Here is a 23,845-nt window from a genome sequence, read left to right on the forward strand (position 1 = left end):
TTGTGCAGGTAGAATCTACAGTTACTTTTCCAAGGAAGAAGTTTTCAAAGGCACCTAGTCCCAATTTGTTTCCGATGTTGTAATGATCCCATGTGTTTGGATATATATACACATTTCATATAATAATTGTAATCTTAGTTTTCTTATGTGTCAGATGAGATCCAGTGATAGTAACATAATATAACTATCTTACATTATAGCAACTTGAAAATCCTAAAGAAAAGACAAAATGCGTTTATGTTCTAAAGAGTATTGCCACTTCAAATAAATCTGTGTATATACTATATAACATGTATTTAACCTTTATGTATCCACGTTATTCTTGTTATTCTGTTTCTTCAAGTGAGCGTGTCTAATAACCTAATAAACATTTTGACCACAGTTGATAACGAACGAAGGACATGTTATGATATTTATTTGTAATCAAAAGTTGTGAAAAACATCAAGTGTCACATCACAGTGCTTTATTCACATGATCGAGACAACCCTCTGGCACAGATCTTGAATCTTTGTCTCGAATTCTCCACTCTGTGGGGTTGTCCTTAGCCACGCCGATGCCAGCACCGCCGTCTCGTGGGGACAGAACCTCCCACCGGTCAGAAGCGCGCAGAACTCTCGACACACTTCGAGTGGCAGCCAGTCAGAAGGGACCTCGATGTGGCACGATTCTATAACGCCGTTCTTGACGTCTATGTTTAGAGCTGCGTTTATGTTATACGACTTGTCACGCAACTCTAAAGATGTACAGATGCTGAACTTGGGGGTCTTCCCCAGCGTCCACTCCCAAGTCTGCAGTTCACGGGTCATTCCGTGGATACCAGGCAAGGATACCTCGTTACTCGGGTCCAAAAGCGTCACAGGACTGCTGAAACCAAACTCTGTGTTGTACTGGGATGCCACGGCTTCCATGATGGTGTCACAGTCCAACGTCGGGTCCTCATCCGTGAGATTCTTCACAGGCGATGGGACGCTTGGGGTCGCATTGCTCTTGATTCCTTGGCAGGTCGGTTTCAGTACCGCGGACAGCAATGTCCTGTCGGCCGAACACAGCAGAGTACAGTGGTGGTACGCAACGGTCCTTCCCAGCCTGGCAGCTGTCCCGGAGATCTTGTGGTGCCCATTGAGCAAGATGTCAAACCTCTCTGTTGCATGTACATCTAGGTCTGGCCTGAGTCCTTTCAATGCGCTAGTGACAACGCGTAGATTCCTCTGACGGTCATACTTCTTCCTGGATGTGAAAAAAGTCAAATTGACATTTCCCAAATCGTGAAAGACAGTTCCGCCGCCACTGCGTCGTCTGGCCAGCGGTATCCCTGCCTGTCTCGTGAGCTGAAGGCTGCACTCCTGCCACGGGTTCTGGTGCCTACCGATCACCACCGCCGGGGCGTTCCTCCATAGCAAGAGTATGCTCCGATGTTGAAGGTCAACGTGATCGTGTATCCAATCCTCCAATGCTAAGTTTTCGTAAATATTTGTCGACAATGACTTGAGAATAACATCCGATCTACCAGCCTCATTAATGACAGATGACAAAGTGCTCTTGACTCGAGCCCATCGTAAACAGGCATTGGTTTGTGCACGCAAATGATGCGAAAATGTCCTTACAATCATTGTTGTTTCAACTCTTCTGGGTATGCCTTTACAGAGCAATGGTTTTTGCTACAGAAACACACACACACACACACACCAAAAAAAACTGAAAATAATACATAACAACTTTTTGACCCACACGCGTGTTGTGTTCTGTTCCGCTGTCGTTCAATTTCTTCCTCTCGTGACATTTTCGTTTTGGTGATATATTTGATGACACATGCTGAGATACCGCCACCCACTGGGCTGGAGAAAGTAGCAATGGTTTGTTCGCAGAGATTTCGAGGCTACATGGTCTCAGCATCACCCATCAAGACCATCAATAATACTGCTTGGAATGAGTTATTTTATGGATTACTTTCAGCATTGGAACCACACTCCAAAGTCACAGAGTTGCCCTCAGGCACACTCACCACCACTGGAGAGTTCCCGCTGCTACTGAGGCAGATGTTAGAGAGGTAGTGGTAAAAAGGAGTAGTTTTGAAGCCTTTTTGAAGCCTATTTCATAGGCATTAAATGTCCTTCTTAAAATAGATATAAACATAGATATAAAATAGATTTCATTTTCTATAAACATTATAAGCACGTGTTACTGCCTGTGTAGTGAGGTACGCAACGTTGTCAAGGAAACGGACGCAAACGTAAATTGCTCATTGGCTTTCCATGTAGTGACGTCTGGAATTCCGAACGAATGCTAAGATGTGATTCGTCAGAATGTTTATCCCAGAGGGAAAGCGGTTTAGGAGACACTGATTTGGATCCCTTAATCACAGTTTTGCCAGCAAACTAGCTATTTTATCCATACAAGTAAGTCAAAGATCTCTGTTAATCATGATTTGTTTTTGTTACACCTGGTGAACTTATATTAGCGAGTTACTTTGCAATCGACAAAAGCAGATTGTTGCTGTTTAGCTAGCTTACTAGCTACCTAGTTGCTTTGATTTTGGATTATTTACTCTTTGCAAACTACCGTTTGTAATGCAATATAATCACCCTGTTTCCAAATAAGAAACTTGAACTAAAATATATTATTTACCAAGGTCAAATCTGTGCTAAGAATCTAACTAGGGTCTTGGTTGCCATGACACCGTATACTGTTGAGAACAGAGTGCCATAAATCAGTCCACCAACTGTGTTGCTCCTGCCACCACCAGGGGCTTTGCTACCATGTATTTCCCCACAGTTCATTGCGTCTTTGGCTTCTTTGATAATTGGTCCCATTCCATTTAAACACCGTCCTGTCCCTCTTTGTGTCAGAATTCTCTGAGTGGTGCCGCCGCTGGCTTGCAGTAGAGAGGAGAGGGGGAAGGAGAAGGAGAAGGAGCAGGTGGAGGAGGGAATTCACTCAGCTGAAGAAGGGCACTGTGCTGGAGACAACAGAAAACCCAACACCGCAGGCTGAGGTGGGCTGAGGAGCTGAGATGAGACCATATAGTACCAGAAACTGGATGTGATTATGTGTATAGGTAGAAGATATGTGAATTTAGACTCACCTGACTTAATAAATGCTGTGTATATACAACTATTCACATATAATATGCCACCCTAATTCTAATGTAATTGTTCTCTTCCAGGACCTGGACAGAGATAGGCTGCAGTGGAAAACGTTGGTCTCGTGAGAGGAGAGGGGCCACTACCGACAGGGAGCAGAGAGGAGGATGCTGAAGGGCAGGCGCTCGTCTAGCCCCTGCCGTGGGCCCCCCCAGAGCCGCAGCCCCACCCGCCAGCCCCCGGTCAAGGTAAGGACAGACCAGTTGAAGAGAAATACTTAACATTCCTGTTCCACCATAAGGCTGTTAGTACACAGTCTACAGAGATAGTTTTTTAAAATGTATTAATTTAGTTATTGTTAACATTGACCAATAGCTATGTTCCCTGATTTTCTGTTATGTATGATATCCATCTTCTTTTGAAATCTGACATAACTCATGACAGAAATGGTTAAGTAAGCTAGCTGGCTAGCTGGCTAGCTACATGACTTACTCCTGTGCTGGGCAGGGAGGCAGCTATGACTCTGAACTGATGCGAGTCCTGAGAGAGCGGGACCAGATGCAGAGCATGCTGGATAAGTATGAGCGCCACCTGTCTGAGATCCAGGCCAATGTGAAGGTGCTGACCGCCGACAGAGACAAGACCAGCATGCACTACCAGCAGGTCAGTGACACTGTTGAAGGGATAGTTCAGCCCAAAGTCGGTCTGTCAGATGTTCTGACCTCAGTCCTAAATGAATGGCAAAGATTGACACAATCTAATAGAATGGTCTTAGTTGGTGCCTATATTCCCCATTCATTTGGAATTCAGGTCTGCAAATGTCTACTTATGCATGTAGAGGGATGTACACAATGGATGGCTTGGAGTTTTAGGAACTGAAACAAACTGATTATGCTGTGATCTATCCCCCCCATTCATCCACTCCTCAGGCCCAGGAGGAGATAGCATCTCTGCGTCGGGAAGTGATGAGGTCAAAGTCATCACGGGCGGGGAAGGGCAGTGTGACAGCTCATAGCATCCTGAAGCGTGTGGAGGCAGAGAGGGATGAGGCCGTGCTCGATTTCCATCGTATGAGCACAGAGAGGGACAGCCTGAGGGAGAGACTCAAGGTCAGCAACACTGTGTGTATACTACACATTACCTTCCCGTCCTAGAAATGCTAGCAGTAACCGGGAATTAAGAACAATTAGGTGTAAAAGTTTGTGACAAAAACCATTGTTCGTGACAAAGCAACCGGATATCAGTCATTTTCAATAAGAAGCGACTTGTGGAGACACGGCACAACACCGGTCCGCGGCAACATGACACTAGCGACAACAAAATTGGGGAATTAAAAAAAATATATTTTCTATTTTGGGTGACAGAACAGAGCGACAACTCTGTCGGAAACAGTTGTTAACCAATAGGAACGCTACATATGGTACCGACATGCTGTGTAGACAGACACACCAACAAGAGACAAGCATCCCATGACAAAGTAGACAAATGTCAAATAGGCAATGTGTGCACATCTGTGTGGTACTATGTTACTTGGTATCAGTTGATATTCTTAAAAATGATGAAGCAAAATTCTTTCGCTTTCTTCTTCTTGGTGGATAGGCTTTTTATTACAATGAATCCCCAAGTAACCAGGGATTATCGATTCGGTTATGATTCTATAATTACACCACACTGTTGACAGTGCTGTTGTCTCAGATCTCCCAGGAGATGGCCATCAGTGAGCGGGCCCATCTGGAGCAGAGAGTGGAGGACCTGCAGACAGCCATTCTCACGGTGAGTCACCACAGCCTGGGTACCAGAACACTGCACATCACCAACACATCGCATACACACACAGTGTGAACTTTAAGCCTGAATTGATTGTTACTACCTTCATGGAAGTGGTAGAGCAGAGGATTTGAAATAGAGGCACTGCAGGTATTGTGAGCGACATGGACGAAAATGTTTCTGCATGTCTACATGAGGCAGTCACATGTGGTTGTGCTGCCCTCTGGTGGTGATTGACCGTACTCCTCTGTGCGGCCTTTAGCTGGAGCAGGAGCGGGGGGACCAGAAGAACAGGCTGGCCTTGATGAGGGAGTCTATGATGGGGCTGGAGGAGGAGGTGCACACCATGGGCCACAAGCTGTCAGAAGCGGAAGAGGAGTTCAGCAGGACCAGGAACGAGTGTGGCATACTCAGGTCAGATATGAACCAGCAGCATTCCAGTCCATTTTTATCCTCTTTTTCCAACAATCCCATATCCACTACCCTTTCACTCTGACAAACATTTTGTGCTGAGGTAAATGTGTGTGCATGTGTATGCGTGCATGTGTTTGTGGGTGCTACCTCAGACTGTCAAACACACAGACGGAGAACGCCCTGAGTGACAGTCAGCGCAGGCTGACCTCCAGGATCGGAGAGCTGCAAAACTGCCAGCAGAAGAACAAACAGCTGGATGAGAAGAATGGTGAGAATACACCAAAGAATACACCAACCAGGCCTATACAGTATGTTAGCATCCGGGCCATGTGTGTGTGTGTGTGTGTGTGTGTGTGTGTGTGTGTGTGTGTGTGTGTGTGTGTGTGTGTGTGTGCGCGCGCGCACGTGTGTGTGTGTGCGTGTGTGTGTGTGTGTGTGTTTGAGAGAAGTGAGCATTAACATCTGTATTCTGCTGTTGTCTATCAGACTCCCTGCTGAGGCAGGTGTGTGGTCTACGAGAGGAGGTGAACAGTCTGCAGTCCACCATCGCAGAGCTGGACATGAGGAGAGACTCCCTCCAGGACCAGTTGGAGAAGAAGAGTGACCTACTGGACAACGCACACAGCCAGCTAGACGACAAAGTAACTTAAAACAACAGCAGCAGCACACACAACCAGCTAGACATATATACAATGCACTATATACTGTAGATATAGAATCTATCAAGAACTATCAAGATGGCAAAATATATGAGGACCACCACTAGAACAATCTTGGGAGTTTAAAACAGTCAAAGCAGAGGCAAAGTGAGGACTGTAGAGATAGGAGACTGTAGAGAGTATATATTTGTATATATTGTATATATTTGTATGTGTATTTACTTATAGTCTTATAGTCTTTAGTAATTCTTATAATATTTAGTTATTTTGTTAAAACACTTTGAGCTGCAATGTTTGCAGGAAAAGTGCTATACAAATAAAGGTTATTATTATTATTATTATTATTATTATTATTATTATTATTATTATTATTATAGAGACAAAACCATGCAACTGTATACAAACTCTGACCCATTTGTTCAGTGTGAGTACATGATGATCTCTTTGTTTACTTTACATGTTGTTGTTGTTGTTGTTGTTGTTGTTGTTGTTGTTGTGTTCAGGAGAGAATCCTCAGCAGTCTCCGGCTCAGGGTGGAGGAGTTAGACACATCTGCAGAGTAAGTGTTCTGGTTTTGTTGTCATTGGTTCAGAGGAAGATAAGACAACCAAGAAGAAAGCTGCTTTAGACTATTGAGATGTGTGTTACCGACGGGACCTCTGACCCCCGCCTCCCTTTTACCTCAGGTGTCTGAGGGAGATGTTGAGTGGCCGTGAGTGTGAGCTGGAGGCGGTGAGGAGGAGGCTGGGAGACGCGGGGGAGGAGCTGGGGGCCGCTACCAAGGTGAAGGAGGCCACCCTGAGAGAGAGTGCGCTGCTCCGAGAGGAACTGGACAAGGCCAGACTCGACAACCAGGTCACTCACACACGCACACACACACACACACACACACACACACACACACACACACACACACACTCTAGTAAAGACTACCATCACAAAAGCATGATACAAAATCATTTTTACTCTCCTACCTGTGCAGCGGGATGTGGACATGACCAATGTTTGGATATGTTCAGTATGGAAATGCATGGATATAGAGATAACCTTTTAGTTGGTACAAATGGCTCAGCTGGTTGGAGCATGGGGCTGGGAATGCGTCTTGGCTACAACTTATGCCTTACGTGTCCGCAATTTCTTTGCACGGATTTCCATTTTTTTCCGTGTGGATGTCGCAGGAGTTATAAATGCAAACCCCTATGCGGATTTAAATCCGCGTCCGCTATGAAAAGCTGCAGGGATGTCAATGGGGAAGGTCTATGTACATCAATCATTAGGCTTATTTCCTTTGTATCTCTCTGACTGATCTATTTGAGTGGTTATGGTTTGCGCTCCCCAGGCCCTGCAGCTCAAAGCCGAAGCCTTAGCACTGGAAGTGCAGGACCTAAAGAGGAATGTGCAGGACTATGTAGCTGATATCTCGCGCATTGAGAACCTGCTCTCCACTAAGGTACCAACGGCATTATTACATGGCTCTCACCCAGTGTCTTTGAGTTCCAGAACACTCTTGTTGGGGGGGGAGGGGGGGGGTTTGCTCAGTTTCAGATGTTATTGGCAGCATGTCTGTGTGTAGGATTGGAGAAATCGATTTTTGTCTCTGATATTTTGTGTGTGTGTGTGTGTGTGTGTGTGTGTGTGTGACCACCAGGAGCGGGAGTGCAGGGAGCTGCTGGAGGGCCGGCGGCGCGCGTCTGCCCAGGCCGAGAGCTGGGAGGGGCAGGCGCGGCAGGCGGAGGAGAGCGTGAGTGAGATGAAACTGGAGGTCATGAGTTCAGACATGGAGAGCCGAAGACTGAGGGAAAAGGTGGAGGCGCTGGAGGCTAGCCTGCAGGAGGTCAGTCCTCGGCTAGCATCATTCTTTTAGATGCACACACGTGTCACTGGATGTCACTAATGCTTGAAAATCCCAAAACAGTAGTCAGAAGAGTCTTTAACGGCCAAGCTCCACCTGCTGCGTTGCGTCAACTCGCCATCGGCGTTGCGTCAACTTCCCGTTGTCCAAGCTCCACCTGCTGCGTTGCGTCAACGTTGCGTCAACGTCAACGTTCTACTCTAGCTCCACTGGCTAGCTCGTACTTGGAGCTGTCCGTGGTACCACGTGGTACAATTGGTCTCATTGTGACGTCTGCGTCCACCGTCAAAAATCAAACTTTTTGGAATGTCTACTTTGGACGCAGCCATCGGATGCAACGCTGACGCAACGCAACGCTGACGCAACGCAGCAGGTGGAGCACCTTTCATTGATTACAATGCATTTGATCCCAATTTCGGACGCAACGCACATTAGACGCAACGCTGACGCAACGCTCGATGGCCATGGTGGAGCTTGGCCGTAAGACAGGTCTTGGGAAACTCTTGAGAATTAGATTTTTTTTCAATGAAAGGAAATTATTTTTTGTGATATATGTATATCACAAACATACTCCCCATATATATGTATATGTATATATATATATATCATTGTTATTATTATTATTATTAATTTATTTTTTATTTCACTCAGGTACACAAAACAAACAGCAAACAAAGGAAATTCTGATTTTAGAATATCAAGAAAACACAATTTTGATCATTATTATAGACCCGTATCTGTTTGTACCCCTTATCTGTAGGCAGTAGGCACACTTACTCTTCATCCCTAAAAGCTTGTGTACATATAGTACTGTAGGCCTGTTATTAGCTCTTTTGTATTCTCAACTCTCTATGAGTAGTAACACTTTCCTAAAGATGCATGTCTTATAGTGTCCTTACAATGCATCACATAATAATATTATGTGTACAAAGATCAACTTAGGAGAAAATGACTGCTAATGGCTGAATGGATATTGTGGCATTCTAATGCATCATTTTCATGAGCCCATGTGGTGGTGTACGTCCCAGGCCTTGTCTTCAGAGCGGAGCTGCACCAGCCAGCTGTCCCAGGCCAACCGGAGTCTGCTGCACACAGAGGAGGAGCTGAGACAGACCCAGAGCCAGCGCACCTCCGCCCAGACAGACCTGGAGAACACCAGGGGGCTTTGTGTCAAACTGGACGCCAGCAAAGAGGCCGTGAGTCCTGCCTGTCTCTGTGTGATATGGAACCCTACTGCTACTAAGGCTAAGTTTACACCGCAAGCGTCAACCTCAGCAGCACAGGTGCGTGGCGGAACTGCTGCGGCTCTCACTGTTGCGGCTTCCCTACTTGCTGCAGCTCTAACTGCAGAGCTGGTACTCCCAGCCCAATCTTTGTGCATTGTGTTTTGCCTTTGCTTGAGACACGTGACTCACACGGGCTGTATGGCTGCTCTAACCCGTTAACATGGGCGCCGAAATTGAAACACACACGTGCTGCTGAGGTTGACGCTTGGTCTTATAAACCGGCCCTAGGTTGTATGCCTGTTCAATGTATGTATGCAATGGACTGTGCAACTGTCCACACAGGCCTGTATGTTGTATGTGTGTGTGTGTGATGTTAGGTACAAAGGGAGCTGGAGGCGTACCGGTCCGAGGTGGACCTGTTACGTAAGCAGCTGGCCAGCGAGCGCCTGAGCATGAAGAGCCTGGAGGCCATGCTGGTGTCCACCAGAGAGAAGGAGCTGCACAGACAGCTCAGCTCCCAGGAGAGACACACGGAGATCCAGCTGCTCACGGACAAACTCACCGTGGCAGACAGCAAGGCGTTAGTAGTACATCCTCCTGTTATAGACTTATCCTGAGGATAGGGATGGTACTTGTGTCGTCCCTAATAATTTGATTCTCGTAAAATGCCACTGCCTCTGCACATTGATAGTTAAGCTGCTTTCACGTTACACAATATTCACCATGAATTCCGTGATCAGGATGCTGTGAGAACTTCCTAGTTAGTTTGGGACATATCGGTTAAAGAAAATGTTATCGGTGACCGCTTGATCAATGTCAGTGGCTCAGTGACCTCGGTGTTCAATATCAGAACATATTTGATCTTTTTGTGACCAATGCTCTATCATACCTTAATAAAATTGTCTAGTGTGTAGGCAGCTTTGGCTGTGACAGTCCTCTCGGTTATAACCTGTACTATCCGCATAATCTAATCTCTCTCCCTCAGGAGTTCTCAGAGTAGGGAGGTGGCTCAGTTTAGGACTCAGTCGGCACAGCTGGAAGCTGACCTTGAGATGACCAAGAGACAGCTCTCCACTGAGCGCTTTGAAAGGTCTGTGTGTCTCTCTGTGTCCATCTGACTGTCTCTCTTACTCCCTCTATGTCTGTCTCTCTATGCTTGTGTATGTGTGTGGGGAGCATGCGGCGTCTGGCCTGTAGAGGGAGCTACAGGACTGTGGTGGAGAGTGGATGCTGGGATGATTGACAACCGGCTGGTGTCAATCATGTCATCCATCATCTACTCTCCACAACAGTCCTGTAGCTCCCTTTACAGGCCAGAAGCTGCATGCTCCCCACAGGCCAGACGCCACAGGCTCACCACATTGTGATATCTCTCTCGCTCTCTCTCAGGGAGAGGGCAGTGCAGGAGTTGCGTCGCCAGGGCCTGTCCACCTCCTCCCCCTCTGGCCTGTGGCCCTTGTCTCCTGTCCCCCGCCGCTCCCTCAGCCCCCGGCCCTCCTGGTCCCCTGAGCGCTCCTACCACAGCGCCCCTGAACATCTGACCTCAGGGCGCTCTCCAGAGAGGTGGGGACCTCTCCACACACACCTTACTACATGACAAACATGAAATCACCACATGAAACACACGTACACACATGTACACACACACACACAATCGTGCACAATCGCACAAACACACTACGATACACACCTCACCCTGTCTCTCTAGGTCATGGTATCATTCATAATGCCGTTATAGTCATCATGCGTCATCATACGTATATTTATTTGTGAGTTTCAGGAACCTTTATGACTGACCACATCTCCCTAAGGAGCAACGACAACCCAAGACAACCCAAGACAACCCCAACCGTACTCAAAGCCTGGGTTTGACATGGGAGTGAGGTCCTCAGGTTCAACAGAACAACTCTGTGTTGGTCAGATATTTCCAAGAGAAAATTGTGTTTGATTTAATAGGTGTTATGTCAAATATATATGTTGGAGAATCAAATAAATGTCATATAAAATATATAGCCTATGGCATTTTTCACCAAATAACCGATATCATTGATTTTGTAAACTGAGTATCCATGTTTTATGAAGAACACCTTTTTTGTATTTCATTAAATCACAATAAAAATAAATGTTGTTCTTTCATTATTTCTTCAGCAAATGTTCTGCGAGTGTGTGTTTATGAGTGTGCTTTTCTGTTCATTCTGGTATAGCCTACTATTATTGTATTTTCCTAATGAAAATGGTTAATGAGTTTCATTGTGAACACATTACCCCCCCCCCCCCCCCCCAGTGGAGGATGGGAATCCAACTCCAGCCTTCCTGTACTGTTCTCTACATTTACTTTACAATGTCACCTCTTTTACAACTCCTATGCCAAAAAGAATAAAGATAATGGAGTTCCATTGTCCTTTAAAAAACTAAACAATAGAATATCAACACAAAATCTCTCCTAAATTAGCCTCCTATCCAAATACATATTTGTAAAATCATCAAGGACAGTAGTTGCCACTGGTTTTGCCCCTCCTTCCCTGAGTCCAAAGGTTTTAGGCTATTCAATAGATTCATTCATGCGCTTTCAGATTGTACAGATGAAAAGCGTGTTGCAAATATAGTATATTATAATCATCACCATCGTCAGTAAGATTACAGGGGAGGAGGTACAGTAGCAAATTAAATATGTAGACTGTGCCCTCATTTTTATTTATTTTTTTAATTGATAGAAATAAAAAACAATGGAGACATTGTCTCTCAGATAAATAAGCGAAAGTTACAGTAAATTAGAAATCACTCTAATTCATTAAACCTTGACTCCTATCCAACCTCCTATATGTGATGTCAGTGTGCTGTTTGTGGCACTGAACTGTTCGAGACAAGAAAATCACTTAATTCTTTTTTAAATGACACCAGATTACATAGGCTAGGGTGTACCCAAGGCTCATCATCATAGGCTAGAGTGTAATTTGTCCAGAGGATGTTTTCTTGTCATCCTCATTTTTAAAAATGCAATTGAAATGAGAATGACAGAATGACATTTGTTTCTGGGAGGTGCAGTTTGATGTGCCATCCAAAACCCCACCTTCAAATTGTCAGGGAAAGGAGAGGCGTCATAACTTTGTAAATCAGTCTGTTCTCGGACTGGCTCGATTTAGTCTGGTTTAAGACCAAAGTTATTGTTTTTCAGTTTTTAGTCCATTATGGGGCTAGAATTTATATATATTACTATGCTACATGCTCTAATGCTACATACGCCGGGTTCTTTTCTTTTTTGCTTCTGTTCCTTTTTAAACATTCTGAATGTTTAACTCCTATAGAATATACACAAAGAAGTAATTACATGAGAAAAACAATATTTTAAATGTCAATGACATAATTAGCGAAACATTTATTAATAATATTACAAAATGATGCCCCAAAAATACATCTCAAGTTTATACCCAGACTTTAATGTCACTGTCCACACAAACACACAGTTCTTATAGATATAAGACAGAAACAACAACATCTTTTGAATGTCTCTCATTGGGACATTGTCCCCTAACAGAATCTCTCAAATAACTTTGTCTCAATTTGCTATGTCACTCTTCACAGTGTCCATCTCCATCTCCATCTCTGGCTCTGGCTCAGGCTCTGGCTCAGGCTCTGGCTCAGGCTCAGGCTCATCCTCGGGGTAAAGTCTGCAGTATTTGTCGACCATGACATCCAGGTCATTCTTGACGTGAGAGTTTATGTTGAGCACCGCCAGACTCTTGCACCTGTGCTTGACAGGTGTGTTGGTGAGGTATTTCTGCAGACGTTGGCTGGCCGTCTCAGCGCCACTGTCCTCCAGCCTCAGGACGGGCAGGGTCGACACGACCTTCAGAAAGGCGTTGACGTTGGGAAAGAACTTGACGTCGGAGAGCTGAAGGGTCTCGTGGATGGTGGAGGGCAGGCTGACCTCCTTGCTTCTGTGCTTCCACTTGATCCTCCAGCAGTGCAGCTCGGCAGGGAGTGTGTCTGGGTTGGGGAGGTCGTTGCGGTACACGTCTGCATGGCTCTCCTCCGAGGTGTTGAACTTCATGTGGCCCATGATGGCGGGGACCAGTGACAGGCACTTAAGGGCTTTGATGTTGTTCTGGGATAATATGTCTCCTACCTCCTGAAGGACACCGCGGACCACAGGGACCGTCACGTACTCCTTGAAGTAACTCTCTGGCAGGACGTCACCCACGTCAGATGCCTGCAGCTTCCGAAGGAACAGCCTTGGTACCCTCACTGGAATCTCCAATGAAGCCGCCAGGTTAACAGCCTCCTCGTACCAGAACTCGTGGTAGACCTCGATGTTGTCAAGGACCTCGTTAAGTGAATGCAGGACAGCCGTTAGGCTGTTGGCGGCGAAGAACACTTCGAGGGTCGCCCCTTGCAGGTTTTTGCCAAAAGCTCTGGTGAAAGAGAGAGCGTTTTTCAGGATGACCAGGGTAACGAGGAACTCAAAATCAGCCATGGTCTCTGCGATGGAGTAGGCGTCCCCTGTCACTGCGTCAGTGAACTCGCCATCCTGGTTGTCGCGGATGCAATCCAAGCACAGCAGAAGGGACTCCAGTATGTCTATGGTCAGATCAAACACATTGTGCTGCTCAGTCCAGTGTGAGCAACAGGCCTGCTTCAGCTCTGCTCCTTTCTCATCGTTGCCCTGGTAGTAAACAGTAATGGCTTTCTCCAGCTCTGCCTGCAAGATGGGAGAACTACTAAAGAAGGCATTGATCTTCCTCAGGGTTGCCATGACAACCTGAACGCTGGGAAAGGGTAGGTTGTTGGCCAGGTGGATGTTCAAGGAGCAGGTGGAGCAGGGGGTGTCTAACGCCATTGGATACTTCTCCATCAGTCTGACCGCAACAGCTTTCATCTTGGTAGCAGAGGTCCCAGTGGCCACGTGGGCCTGTCCACGGCAGTCCTCCATGCTCAGCCCCCACCTGTCTGTCACCTGGGCCTCCAGCCTTTCTGCCAGGGACGCTTCATCCCCCTCAAACGGCAGGAAGTCTAGAAACTCTTCCCTGAGAGCATTGGACTGATCCACAAAGCGCAGGAAGACAGGCAGGTGTCTCTCCCCCGAAAACTCCACCATCTCCCCTGAAAACTCTACCAGGTCCCCTGTGACCAGCGAGAAGAAGCGGCTCTCCCTCACCTCCATGAGGATTTCCTCTCTGACTGTGTTCTCACAAACGTCCAGGAGCTGGAGCTGTTGAACCTTGGTGAGGTACTCCACATTCACCGCTGTGGCCTCGAAGCGCTTCTGCAGGGCCTCATCTCCAGCATTCATGCGGTACTCCAGAAGGGCCTGGAAATTACTGGGGGCTCTCTCCACCCCAGCTGGGACACTAGTCTCCAATGGGATGTTCTGCTTTCCTAGCATGACAATTATCTCAAACAGAGACCTCAGGTAATCTCGGAACTCCTTTTCCTCTGGAGAGAGCTGTGGCTCATCCTCGTTGGTCCCACCGATGTCCTCTGTTGCCTCACTGTCTTTCTTGGAGTGTAGCTGCTCAATAGACGATGCCACTGGAGACAGGACCAAAAGCAAAGAGATTAGATGGATATTTCAACAGATGCATGGATACAATGATTTGACAATGGCATACAATTACTTACATCTCCTCTCTTTAATCTTCCTTATATCATCTTCAGTCTGAAAAACATAAAACATTATTCGATTACAGGTCAACAAAACATGTTTGATTGTTTAAAATTACCATGTATTACTGTCACAGAACCCAACCTGAGACAAATATTATGTGCAATACTTTTAAATCATTGAGCTGGGTTGATTGACTAGACTACTAGAAACTCATTAAGTAACCATACCAATTCTTTGATCCTTTTGCGATGTCTGCTATAAGGATTCTTCAGATGGCTTGTTAAATCAAATATGGTTGGAATGGCAGTGTCCTTCAGTACAGTCCTATAAGGGCTCTGAAAAACAAGAGAAAATGAAACATTCCCAAAAATGATATTGAAATACATTAAATCACACGGTTCAAGAGCTCTCCAGGTCAAATAATGTCAGAAAAACAGATATGACATGATGTGTTTACGTCAGTACAATACTTACTGTTTTGCACACCATCGCAGGGTCAAAATGTTTGGCACACAATCTATAGTGTTTGTTCAGTTGGTCTGACGTTTTCGCCTCCAGATCCGCCCGGCGACAGTTCTCAACCCACATCCTACATCTAAAATAAACACAGTAATGTTTGCGGAATTGGTTAACTACTAGGTGATCCTGTGAAACTTGCATATACAAAACACACGCCTTAGAAACACTTCACGAACCATCTCAGTTATGTAGGGGAGAGGATGTCAGTCTGCGAATGTCGAATCGCCAACAATGTTCAGGGCTTAGCTAGTGTGGCCTAATTCAATAGGGTTTTTTTCAGCCTGGAAAGTAATTACATAAACAACACCAATGTCCCTTTTTCAAATATGTACATGCGTCTTGAGATCCCCGCCTAGCTCAACAGAGGGGAGTGGGATTCCCCAAGTCCTCGACGTCAACTTCGTCGAGACCAATCAGCGTGCGTCGCCGTAGTCAGCGTGCTTTTTGGTAGCTAGCTAGCTAACGCTAATATCTGTTCAAATTAGCAACTAAAACAATAGTATACGCATATATAACGCATTATAGCCGTCTACCGTTCATTAGTAAATAGTTGTGATGGTCGGTCTAACATTGGCTACTAGTAGCTACGACTACGTACCTTTCAGGATCCCTTGGAAATCTGAAAAAAGCCAAATCGGATTGAGTGCTCTTCCTGGTGCAATTCGGTGCCGCGCAAAAATTCGGCATTATTCTTCATAGGTTGCAGGAGTGTTTTAGAAATCGTATTATATTGCATTTGAATAATTTCAACTACATTCGCTAGCTGGCCAGCTAAAAGCGCGCAACAGTGCTAGCGTGGCCTGGAGGATCAACGGTCTCAGACGGAAGGGGTGGGGGGGTCGGTGACTGCTTCCGTCACAGGTTACGCCAAAGAGTTGGTTACGCCCAGAGAAAGACGATACGCAGAAGCAGTCACAAAATATCTGGTTACGCGGCCAAGTGGCTTTCCTCTGCCGGTGTACCGCTTCTCCGTAGTTAATCACAGAAGAAACTATCAAAGACAGAAATCTTCGACCTTATCCCATAACAACTCCCTAACTAAAAATATTGCCTTAGAACGCAATCCCGGGTATCGCTTTAAATTCAAGACGAGACTAATGAGCTGAAGCTGCTCAAAATGGTAAATACATGCCAATATCATGGGACAGTAACCACAATGCTTATATAGATTTATATTATATATAAAGTTGCTTGCATACAATGCTGAATTTCATCTGGCTCGTTGGTCTAGGGGTATGATTCTCGCTTAGGGTGCGAGAGGTCCCGGGTTCAAATCCCGGACGAGCCCTCTTTTCTTCTTCAATGTGCATTAGCTGTATTTATTAATAGCCACAAGTAGAAACTCTACACAAATCCTGTGTCAGAAAGTTGTCTATGTTATTCCATATAAATTGAACAAGACATTCTCTAGTATTTTCGATCTGTACAAAATTCGTGAATTCTTACACCACTCTAGGCCAACGACAGGGCTCGTCCGGGATTTGTCCCGATCACGAAAGGCACACTCGGGTTCAAATCCCGGACGGGCCCACACATTTCTTCTTGGATGTGCATTAGCTTTATTTATGAATACACACGAAAAATTAGGACAGACGTCTCCTTCTTCTGTGTTGTGTAATAACGCTTGCAGACAGCAGTTTCCCAGTCAGTTAGTGCTTATTCTCATCTGTCAATCTGAACAACACGTAGACCTCAGGCAGCGGCAGCTAAAATCATGCAGTCATTATCATTGGTGGCCTCACACACTGGGGACTCGACCGAAGTCTTAAAAATACATATAATACACAACATATAACAATTGACAATGTACCTGTCAATCTGAACAACACGTAGACAGGCAGCGGCAGCTAAAATCATGCGGTCATTATCTATGCAGGGAAGGTAATGAGGAGGTATTAGCTAGCGAACTAATGTTGCTAGCTTCACATTCGCTCGACGATTAACACAAAATATATAACACACAAAGTTATCCAACATCTCCAATAGTTTCCGAACCACTTTTCCAACAAAACAATACATTTGGCATCTCCCCCCAGACATTTTACAAATCAATAAATCAGCTTTTCGAATGGAGCTTTGTAGCTTGGACCTTACAGTGTGGGCTCACACCGACTGAGACCTTTCCAAATCACACGTGACGTGGTCCCAAATCGCGAGCCACGCCAACCAATCAGCAATCACCAACACAATCAATTGACAGACAAGGGAAATGACCAATATAAACCCCGTTACATCTACACAAATCCCGTTATTCCATATAAGTTTAACAAAACATTCTGTAGTATTTTCGATCTGTAGAAAATTCGTGATTTCTTCACAATTTCTTCACGACACCACTCAAGCCAAAAGACAGGGCTCGTCCGGGATTTGAACCCGAGACCAAGAGGGAGAGGTCCCAACAAAACAATACATTTGGCACACATTTGGCCGAGAGGGAGAGGTTCCGTGTTCAAATCCCGGACGGGCCCTCAATTTTCTTCTTGAAAGTGCATTAGCTAGTTGCTTTGTTTAATGAATAGACACGAAAAATTAGAACCTCTACGCAAATCCTGTGTCCGAAAGTTGTCTATGTAGTTCGTGTTATTCATCCATATAAGTTGAACAAAGACATTCTGCACCCCGTTACATCTACACAAATTCCCTGTCCGAATGTAGTGCGTGTTAGACCTGGTTCAAATCCCGGACGGGCCCTCAATTTTCTTGTTGGATGTGTGTTATATATTTTGTGTTAATCGTCGAGCGAATGTGAAGCTAGCAACATAAGTTCGCTAGCTAATACCTTCTCATTACCTCCCCTGCATAGATAATGACCGCATGGTTTTAGCTGTTGAACAAGACATTCTGTAGTATTTTCGATCTGGAGAAAATTCGTGATTTCGTACACCACTCAAGCCAAAAGACAGGGCTCGTCCGGGATTTGAACCCGGGACCGAGAGGGAGAGGTCCCAACAATTCAATACATTTGACATACAATTGCTGAGACGGAGAGGTCCCGGGTTCAAATCCCGGGCGATGCTTTATTTATGAATAGACATGAACAATTGAATGAATGAATGAATGATCTTTATTGTCATTGTAAGGTACAACGAAATTCAAATGCAAACTCTAGGTGCTAACAAACAAACACAGTCCTAAGAAAATAATAATAATAAAAAATAATGAGACATACAGTATATCTCAAAAGTGAGTACACCCTTTAGATTTTTGCAAATATTCTGTTATATCCTTTCAGGGGATAACATTATCCTACTGAAACTTTGATATAACTTAAAGTAGTCAGTGTGCTGCTTGAATAACAGTATAGATTTATTGTCCTTTGAAAATTACTCAGTACACTGTTAATGTCTAAACAGCTGGCAACAAAAGTGAGTACACCCCATAGTGAACATGTCCTAATTGTGCCCAATGATGTTGTTTTCCCGCCCTGGTGTCATGTGACTCGTTAGTGTTACAAGGATTCAGGTGTAAATGATAAGCAGGGCTGTTAAATTTGGTGTTTTGGGCACAGTTCTCTCTGAATGCTGGACAACATGGCACCTCATGGCAAAGAACTCTCTGAGCAGCTGAAAAAAAGGATTATTGCGCTTCACAAAGATGGCCTTGGCTATAAGAAGATTGCCAACACCCTGAAAATGAGTTGCAGCACAGTGGCTAAGATCATACAGCGGTTTTCCAGGACAGGTTCCACTCTGAACAGGCCTCGCCAGGGTCGACCAAAGAAGTTGAGTCCACGTGCTCAGCGTCATATCCAGAGTTGGTTTCCAAAAATAGACGTGCGAGTGCTTCCAGCATTGCTGCAGAGGTTGCAGAAGTGGGATGTCATTCTGTCAGTGCCCAGACCATACGCCGCACACTGCATCAAATCGGTTTGTATGGCTGTCATCCCAGACAGAAGCCTCTTCTGAAACCGATGCATAAGAAAGCCCGCAAACAGTTTGCTGAAGACAATGAATCCAAGAACATGAGTTACTGGAAGCATGTCCTGTGGTCTGATGAGACCAAAATAAACCTGTTTGGGTCAGATGGTGTCGGGCGTGTGTGGTGGCACCCTGGTGAGGAGTACCAAGACAAATGTGTTTTGCCTACAGTCAAGCATGGTGGGGAGCACTGGGGAGCTGCATTTCATTGAGGGACACATGAATTCCAATATACAGTATATCTCAAAAGTGAGTACACCCTTTAGATTTTTGCAAATATTCTGTCATATCCTTTCAGGGGATAACACTATCTTAATGAAACTTTGATATAACTTAAAGTAGTCAATTATCTAAATGCTTTATTTATGAATAGACACGAACAATTATAAACTTAACACAAATCCTGTGTCCGAAAGTTGTCTATGTAGTTTGTGTTATTCCATATAAGTTGAACAAAGACCTGTAAAAAATGTGTGATTTCTTACACCACTCAAGCCAAAAGGGTGGGCTCGTCCGGGATTTGAACCCGGGTTCAAATCCCGGACGAGCCCAACCTTTTGACTTGGCTTGAGTGGTGTAAGAAATCACACTTTTTCTACATTCCACAGATCGAAAATACTATAGAATGTCTTTGTTCAATTTATATGGAATAACATGAACTACATAGACAACTTTCGGACACAGGATTTGCGTAGAGGTTCTAATTTTTCTTGTCTATTCATTAAATAAAGCAACTAGCTAATGCACTTTCAAGAAGAAAATTGAGGGCCCGTCCGGGATTTGAACACGTAACCTCTACCTCTCGGCCAAATGTGTGCCAAATGTATTGTTTTGTTGGGACCTCTCCCTCTTGGTCTCGGGTTCAAATCCCGGACGAGCCCTGTCTTTTGGCTTGAGTGGTGTCGTGAAGAAATTGTGAAGAAATCACGAATTTTCTACAGATCGAAAATACTACAGAATGTTTTGTTAAACTTATATGGAATAACGGGATTTGTGTAGATGTAACGGGGTTTATATTGGTCATTCCCCTTGTCTGTCAATTGATTGTGTTGGTGATTGCTGATTGGTTGGCGTGGCTCGCGATTTGGGACCACGTCACGTGTGATGTGGAAAGGTCTCAGTCGGTGTGAGCCTACATGGTAAGGTCCAAGCTGCAAAGCTCCATTCGGAAAGCTGATTTATTGATTTGTAAAATGTCTCGGGGGAGATGCCAAATGTATTGTTTTGTTGGAAAAGTGGTTCGGAAACTATTGGAGATGTTGGAGAACTTTGTGTGTTATATATTTTGTGTTAATCGTCGAGCGAATGTGAAGCTAGCAACATTAGTTCGCTAGCTAATACCTCATTACCTTCCCTGCAAAGATAATGACCGCATGATTTTAGCTGCCGCTGCCTGTCTACGTGTTGTTCAGATTGACAGGTACATTGTCAATTGTTATATGTTGTGTATTATATGTATTTTTAAGACTTCGGTCGAGTCCCCAGTGTGTGAGGCCACCAATGATAATGACTGCATGATTTTAGCTGGCGCTGCCTGAGGTCTACGTGATCTGATTGACTACGTGGCACTAACTGACTGGGAAACTGCTCTGCAAGCTTTATTACACAACACAGAAGGAGAAGACGTCTGTTATATAGTTTCTAATTTTTCGTGTCTCTTAATAAATAATAAATACATTGAGGGCCCGTCCAGGATTTGAAACTGGTACCTCTGCCTCTCGGTCCCGGGTCAAATCCCGGACGAGCCATGTCGAAAATACTAGAGAATGTTGTGTTCAACTCATATGGAATAACACGAACTACAGACAATTTTCTGACACAGGATTTGTGTAGAGTTTCTACTTTTTCGCGTCTGTTCATCAATAAAGCATCCAGCTAATGCACATTCAAGAAGAAAATTGAGGGCTCGTCCGGGATTTGAACCCGGGACCTCTCGCACCCGAAGCGAGAATCATACCCCTAGACCAACGAGCCATGGAGCAGAAATAGATTATATAAAACAATATATATTGTAAGTTAGCAATTGAAATTACTTTCGGTTGACGAACAATATATAGTATCTGATAAAAGATTAGTTGCTAATCATTATCATGATGAGAGAAAGATTCTAACCTCTCATCCCTTTCTCATGAATCGTGCTGCATCAGAATGCATCTAAACGTTCAGAAACATCTTCTTCCCTTACTTACGATGTTGTCACCTGCATTCAGTCACAAAACCTGATACAAAATGCACTTTCTTCTCTCAAATTGTAGGTATAAAAATAAAATAAAAAATAAAGGTGACATTATTTGAAGTACTTTTGCACACATGCAAATTACCAATTTTAGTTTCACTTTCCAAATCCTTGTGGAGAGCACTCATTCAAGAATCACATACATTTTCTAATCCATACATTTCGGATGGATGTACAAGTATGAGCGTAACCGTCAGTGTACTACGAAAATAAAAAATAGATTCATCAGATAGAATCGTTTTGGTATTAAGTAATCAAATATCATCACATTATTACCACATCCACTGTCAGTTTTGGGAAGACAAAGAGATGAATAAAGAGGCTCAGAACAATTCAATTAACTTCTTTTTATATATCATACATAAGACTGTCTTAATATAATACAAAGGGCATTGTCATATACACAGCAAAGTCTTGACTAGATCTTACAATCTGTGGATACATGGACTTATCCTTTTCCCCATGCTGTTCAGTTGTATAGTGCATGTTGCATGTACAAAAAAAGGTGTGATAAAATGTGAAATCAAAAATGAAGGAAAACGTATTTAAATGAAATCAGAGGACTTAGGCTTCTGCAGGGTGAAGGATATAATGTCAACAAGTACTCAACAAACGTTTGTGTGAAACCCACAAACATAATAGCCTTATGGAAAAATAGAACCACGTTTTCAATCATGTGCTTCTCATAGAACCAAAAAGTAAGGTTTGTGGATGTACATGCACTTACAATATACCCTGTGAAAATTATTAAGGTTTGAAGATCTAGCTTTCCCTGTTTGATTCAAACCCTACCTCATAGTGTTGTCCTGATGTAGTCAAGTACCTCTGCCTAAAGGCAATGTTACACCACTGACTAAGAAAACAGAGGAGGTCCTGCCCACTGAATGGTCACCAAATTGACAAACATAATCAACATACCAGCAGGAGCAAGGTAGTGAGTTCTATACTTCCTTTATTAAAAAAATATAAATATATACATAAATTCTATTTCAACTATTAAAAAGGGGCTGCATTTCATGACAACTGCTCTAGATCAGAGGTCAATCAGCATGATCTGGAACAGGCGCACACTTAGTGTCACTCTGGAGTGATTTCTATTGTTTTGTTTTTTTCTTCTTCAATCTATATTTTGGAATGTTTAGTACCAGTATGAGTGCCAGCAAAACCACTGGCAGTTTCTTAATCTCTCAAATCATGATGGGTATGAGAAGAAATGATTGTGATTAACCTTAAACATCCAGATAAAACCAATGTCTCAATACAGGTAGCTTTATTGTTGTTTTGAAGTTATACCAAAACATGATTTCTTGTGATGGTCTCTTCTCTGGACTATGACGATAAAATGATGTCCTGCTGTATGTGTGTTAAACTCAGAAGGCTGTTATGAGCAGGACTTTGGTCTAGTTACCTTTTCAGTTGACAAAAAAAAGCATAAGAAAAAAGAATAAGCACTTCAAAAATCCCTGATATAAAATAAAATGAACCAAATTTTCTGGTTATTAACTGTAGAGTTCTAAGGACATGCATGTCTGCCTAGGCCAAACATGTATGATCAGGACTTTAACAAGAGGGCTGACTGGCACCCTTTCCCTTTGAATAGGAACAATGCTCACAAGGAGCTGCCCCGCCGAATCACACCAAATAATCTAACAAACTTTGTGGATTTACTGCAATTGTATCTACACCGCCAGAAAAATGAGACTAAAATTGTTTTGTGTTGTATGGCAGACACTAGCATGTTGACCAAATGATGTATGAAAGGCAGCAAAACCCTTTGAAATAGTATGAGGAGGAGGAGGAGGGAGGGAGGGAGGGGGTGCAGAAATAGAAATAGAATGCAGTTGTCTCTTTTGAACCATCAGCTTCTATCCAGCTACTCTGGAGCCTGCAGAGTAACTACCAATGTCTCTAAACATACCCAGGTTTAAAAAGACTCCCAAAATTAAATCTACCAATTAATATGGAAACAGTTTTGGTAAAATGTTGCAACCAAATCTGCTCGGAATATACGGTGGCAAACAGTTAAATTCAACAACGGTTTCCAGTTTTGCTAAAGCAATATATTGCAGCTGCTTTGTATTGACTTTCAAATAAGATCTTAATAAACTGCGTCAAAAGTGGTGAACTGCTACATTATTGGTTACAGACACCTATATGCTATAAAACAACTGCTTTGGTATAAAAAAATATCCAAAGGGAAAATAAATTCTTGTAAAATTCACAGCATAATTTGAGGAGAAAAAAGGCAGTCACTTAACTCAATTTTTTTGTTTTTTTTTGTTTCCACGTTTAGGATGGAGAGACTTTTGTGCAGGTGTTCTGATGAGGAACTACATGCATAAAGAAAATAAGTAACAAAAAAGGAAAGAAGGGACTCTGGGACAGATTGTTCTTTCCACCACGAAATCCTTAATCTGTGAACAAGATTTCAAGGAAGTTATGTTTAGGAGGTTGGTGTGTACAATAAAGACCCTGTAATGTGGGGCCTGGTAGATGAAGAAATCTTTGAAGAGAAAGGCCTCAAAAATGTATCATTCTTAATGACCTTTTCTGTTGTTTATTTTCCTTA

At 43.9% G+C, this 23,845-nt stretch overlaps 3 protein-coding genes across 3 annotated transcripts; 1 reads left to right on the forward strand and 2 right to left on the reverse strand.

Annotated features, from left to right (window-relative positions):
- Positions 1-468: 468 nt before the first annotated feature.
- On the reverse strand, positions 469-1,717 carry lipt1 (lipoyltransferase 1; the record flags this gene model as incomplete). Its single annotated transcript, XM_080527247.1, has 1 exon — positions 469-1,717. The coding sequence occupies exon 1, from the start codon at positions 1,609-1,611 to the stop codon at positions 469-471; it is 1,143 nt and encodes a 380-aa protein (XP_080383373.1). The 5' UTR covers positions 1,612-1,717.
- A 1,531-nt stretch (positions 1,718-3,248) lies between these two features.
- Positions 3,249-10,871, forward strand: tsga10 (testis specific, 10; the record flags this gene model as incomplete). Its single annotated transcript, XM_080527248.1, has 16 exons — positions 3,249-3,329; positions 3,589-3,744; positions 4,011-4,190; positions 4,777-4,854; positions 5,111-5,262; positions 5,415-5,530; positions 5,749-5,903; positions 6,425-6,480; positions 6,608-6,776; positions 7,261-7,371; positions 7,570-7,755; positions 8,802-8,969; positions 9,377-9,579; positions 9,985-10,089; positions 10,389-10,562; positions 10,811-10,871. The coding sequence occupies 16 exons, from the start codon at positions 3,249-3,251 to the stop codon at positions 10,869-10,871; spliced, it is 2,151 nt and encodes a 716-aa protein (XP_080383374.1).
- Positions 10,872-12,555: 1,684 nt separating this feature from the next.
- Positions 12,556-15,846, reverse strand: LOC308154070 (52 kDa repressor of the inhibitor of the protein kinase-like; the record flags this gene model as incomplete). The annotated part of the gene is made up of 5 exons (XM_080527249.1): positions 15,722-15,846; positions 15,079-15,199; positions 14,832-14,939; positions 14,619-14,655; positions 12,556-14,528 (listed from the first exon to the last, which is right to left on the reverse strand). Exons 1-5 carry the CDS (start codon positions 15,808-15,810, stop codon positions 12,556-12,558), a joined length of 2,328 nt encoding a protein of 775 aa, XP_080383375.1. The 5' UTR covers positions 15,811-15,846.
- Between the last annotated feature and the right edge of the window lie 7,999 nt (positions 15,847-23,845).

The sequence above is a fragment of the Nansenia antarctica genome (assembly GCF_963989245.1).
Source record: "Nansenia antarctica genome assembly, chromosome: 3".
In the NCBI taxonomy this organism is placed as follows: domain Eukaryota; kingdom Metazoa; phylum Chordata; class Actinopteri; order Argentiniformes; family Microstomatidae; genus Nansenia; species Nansenia antarctica.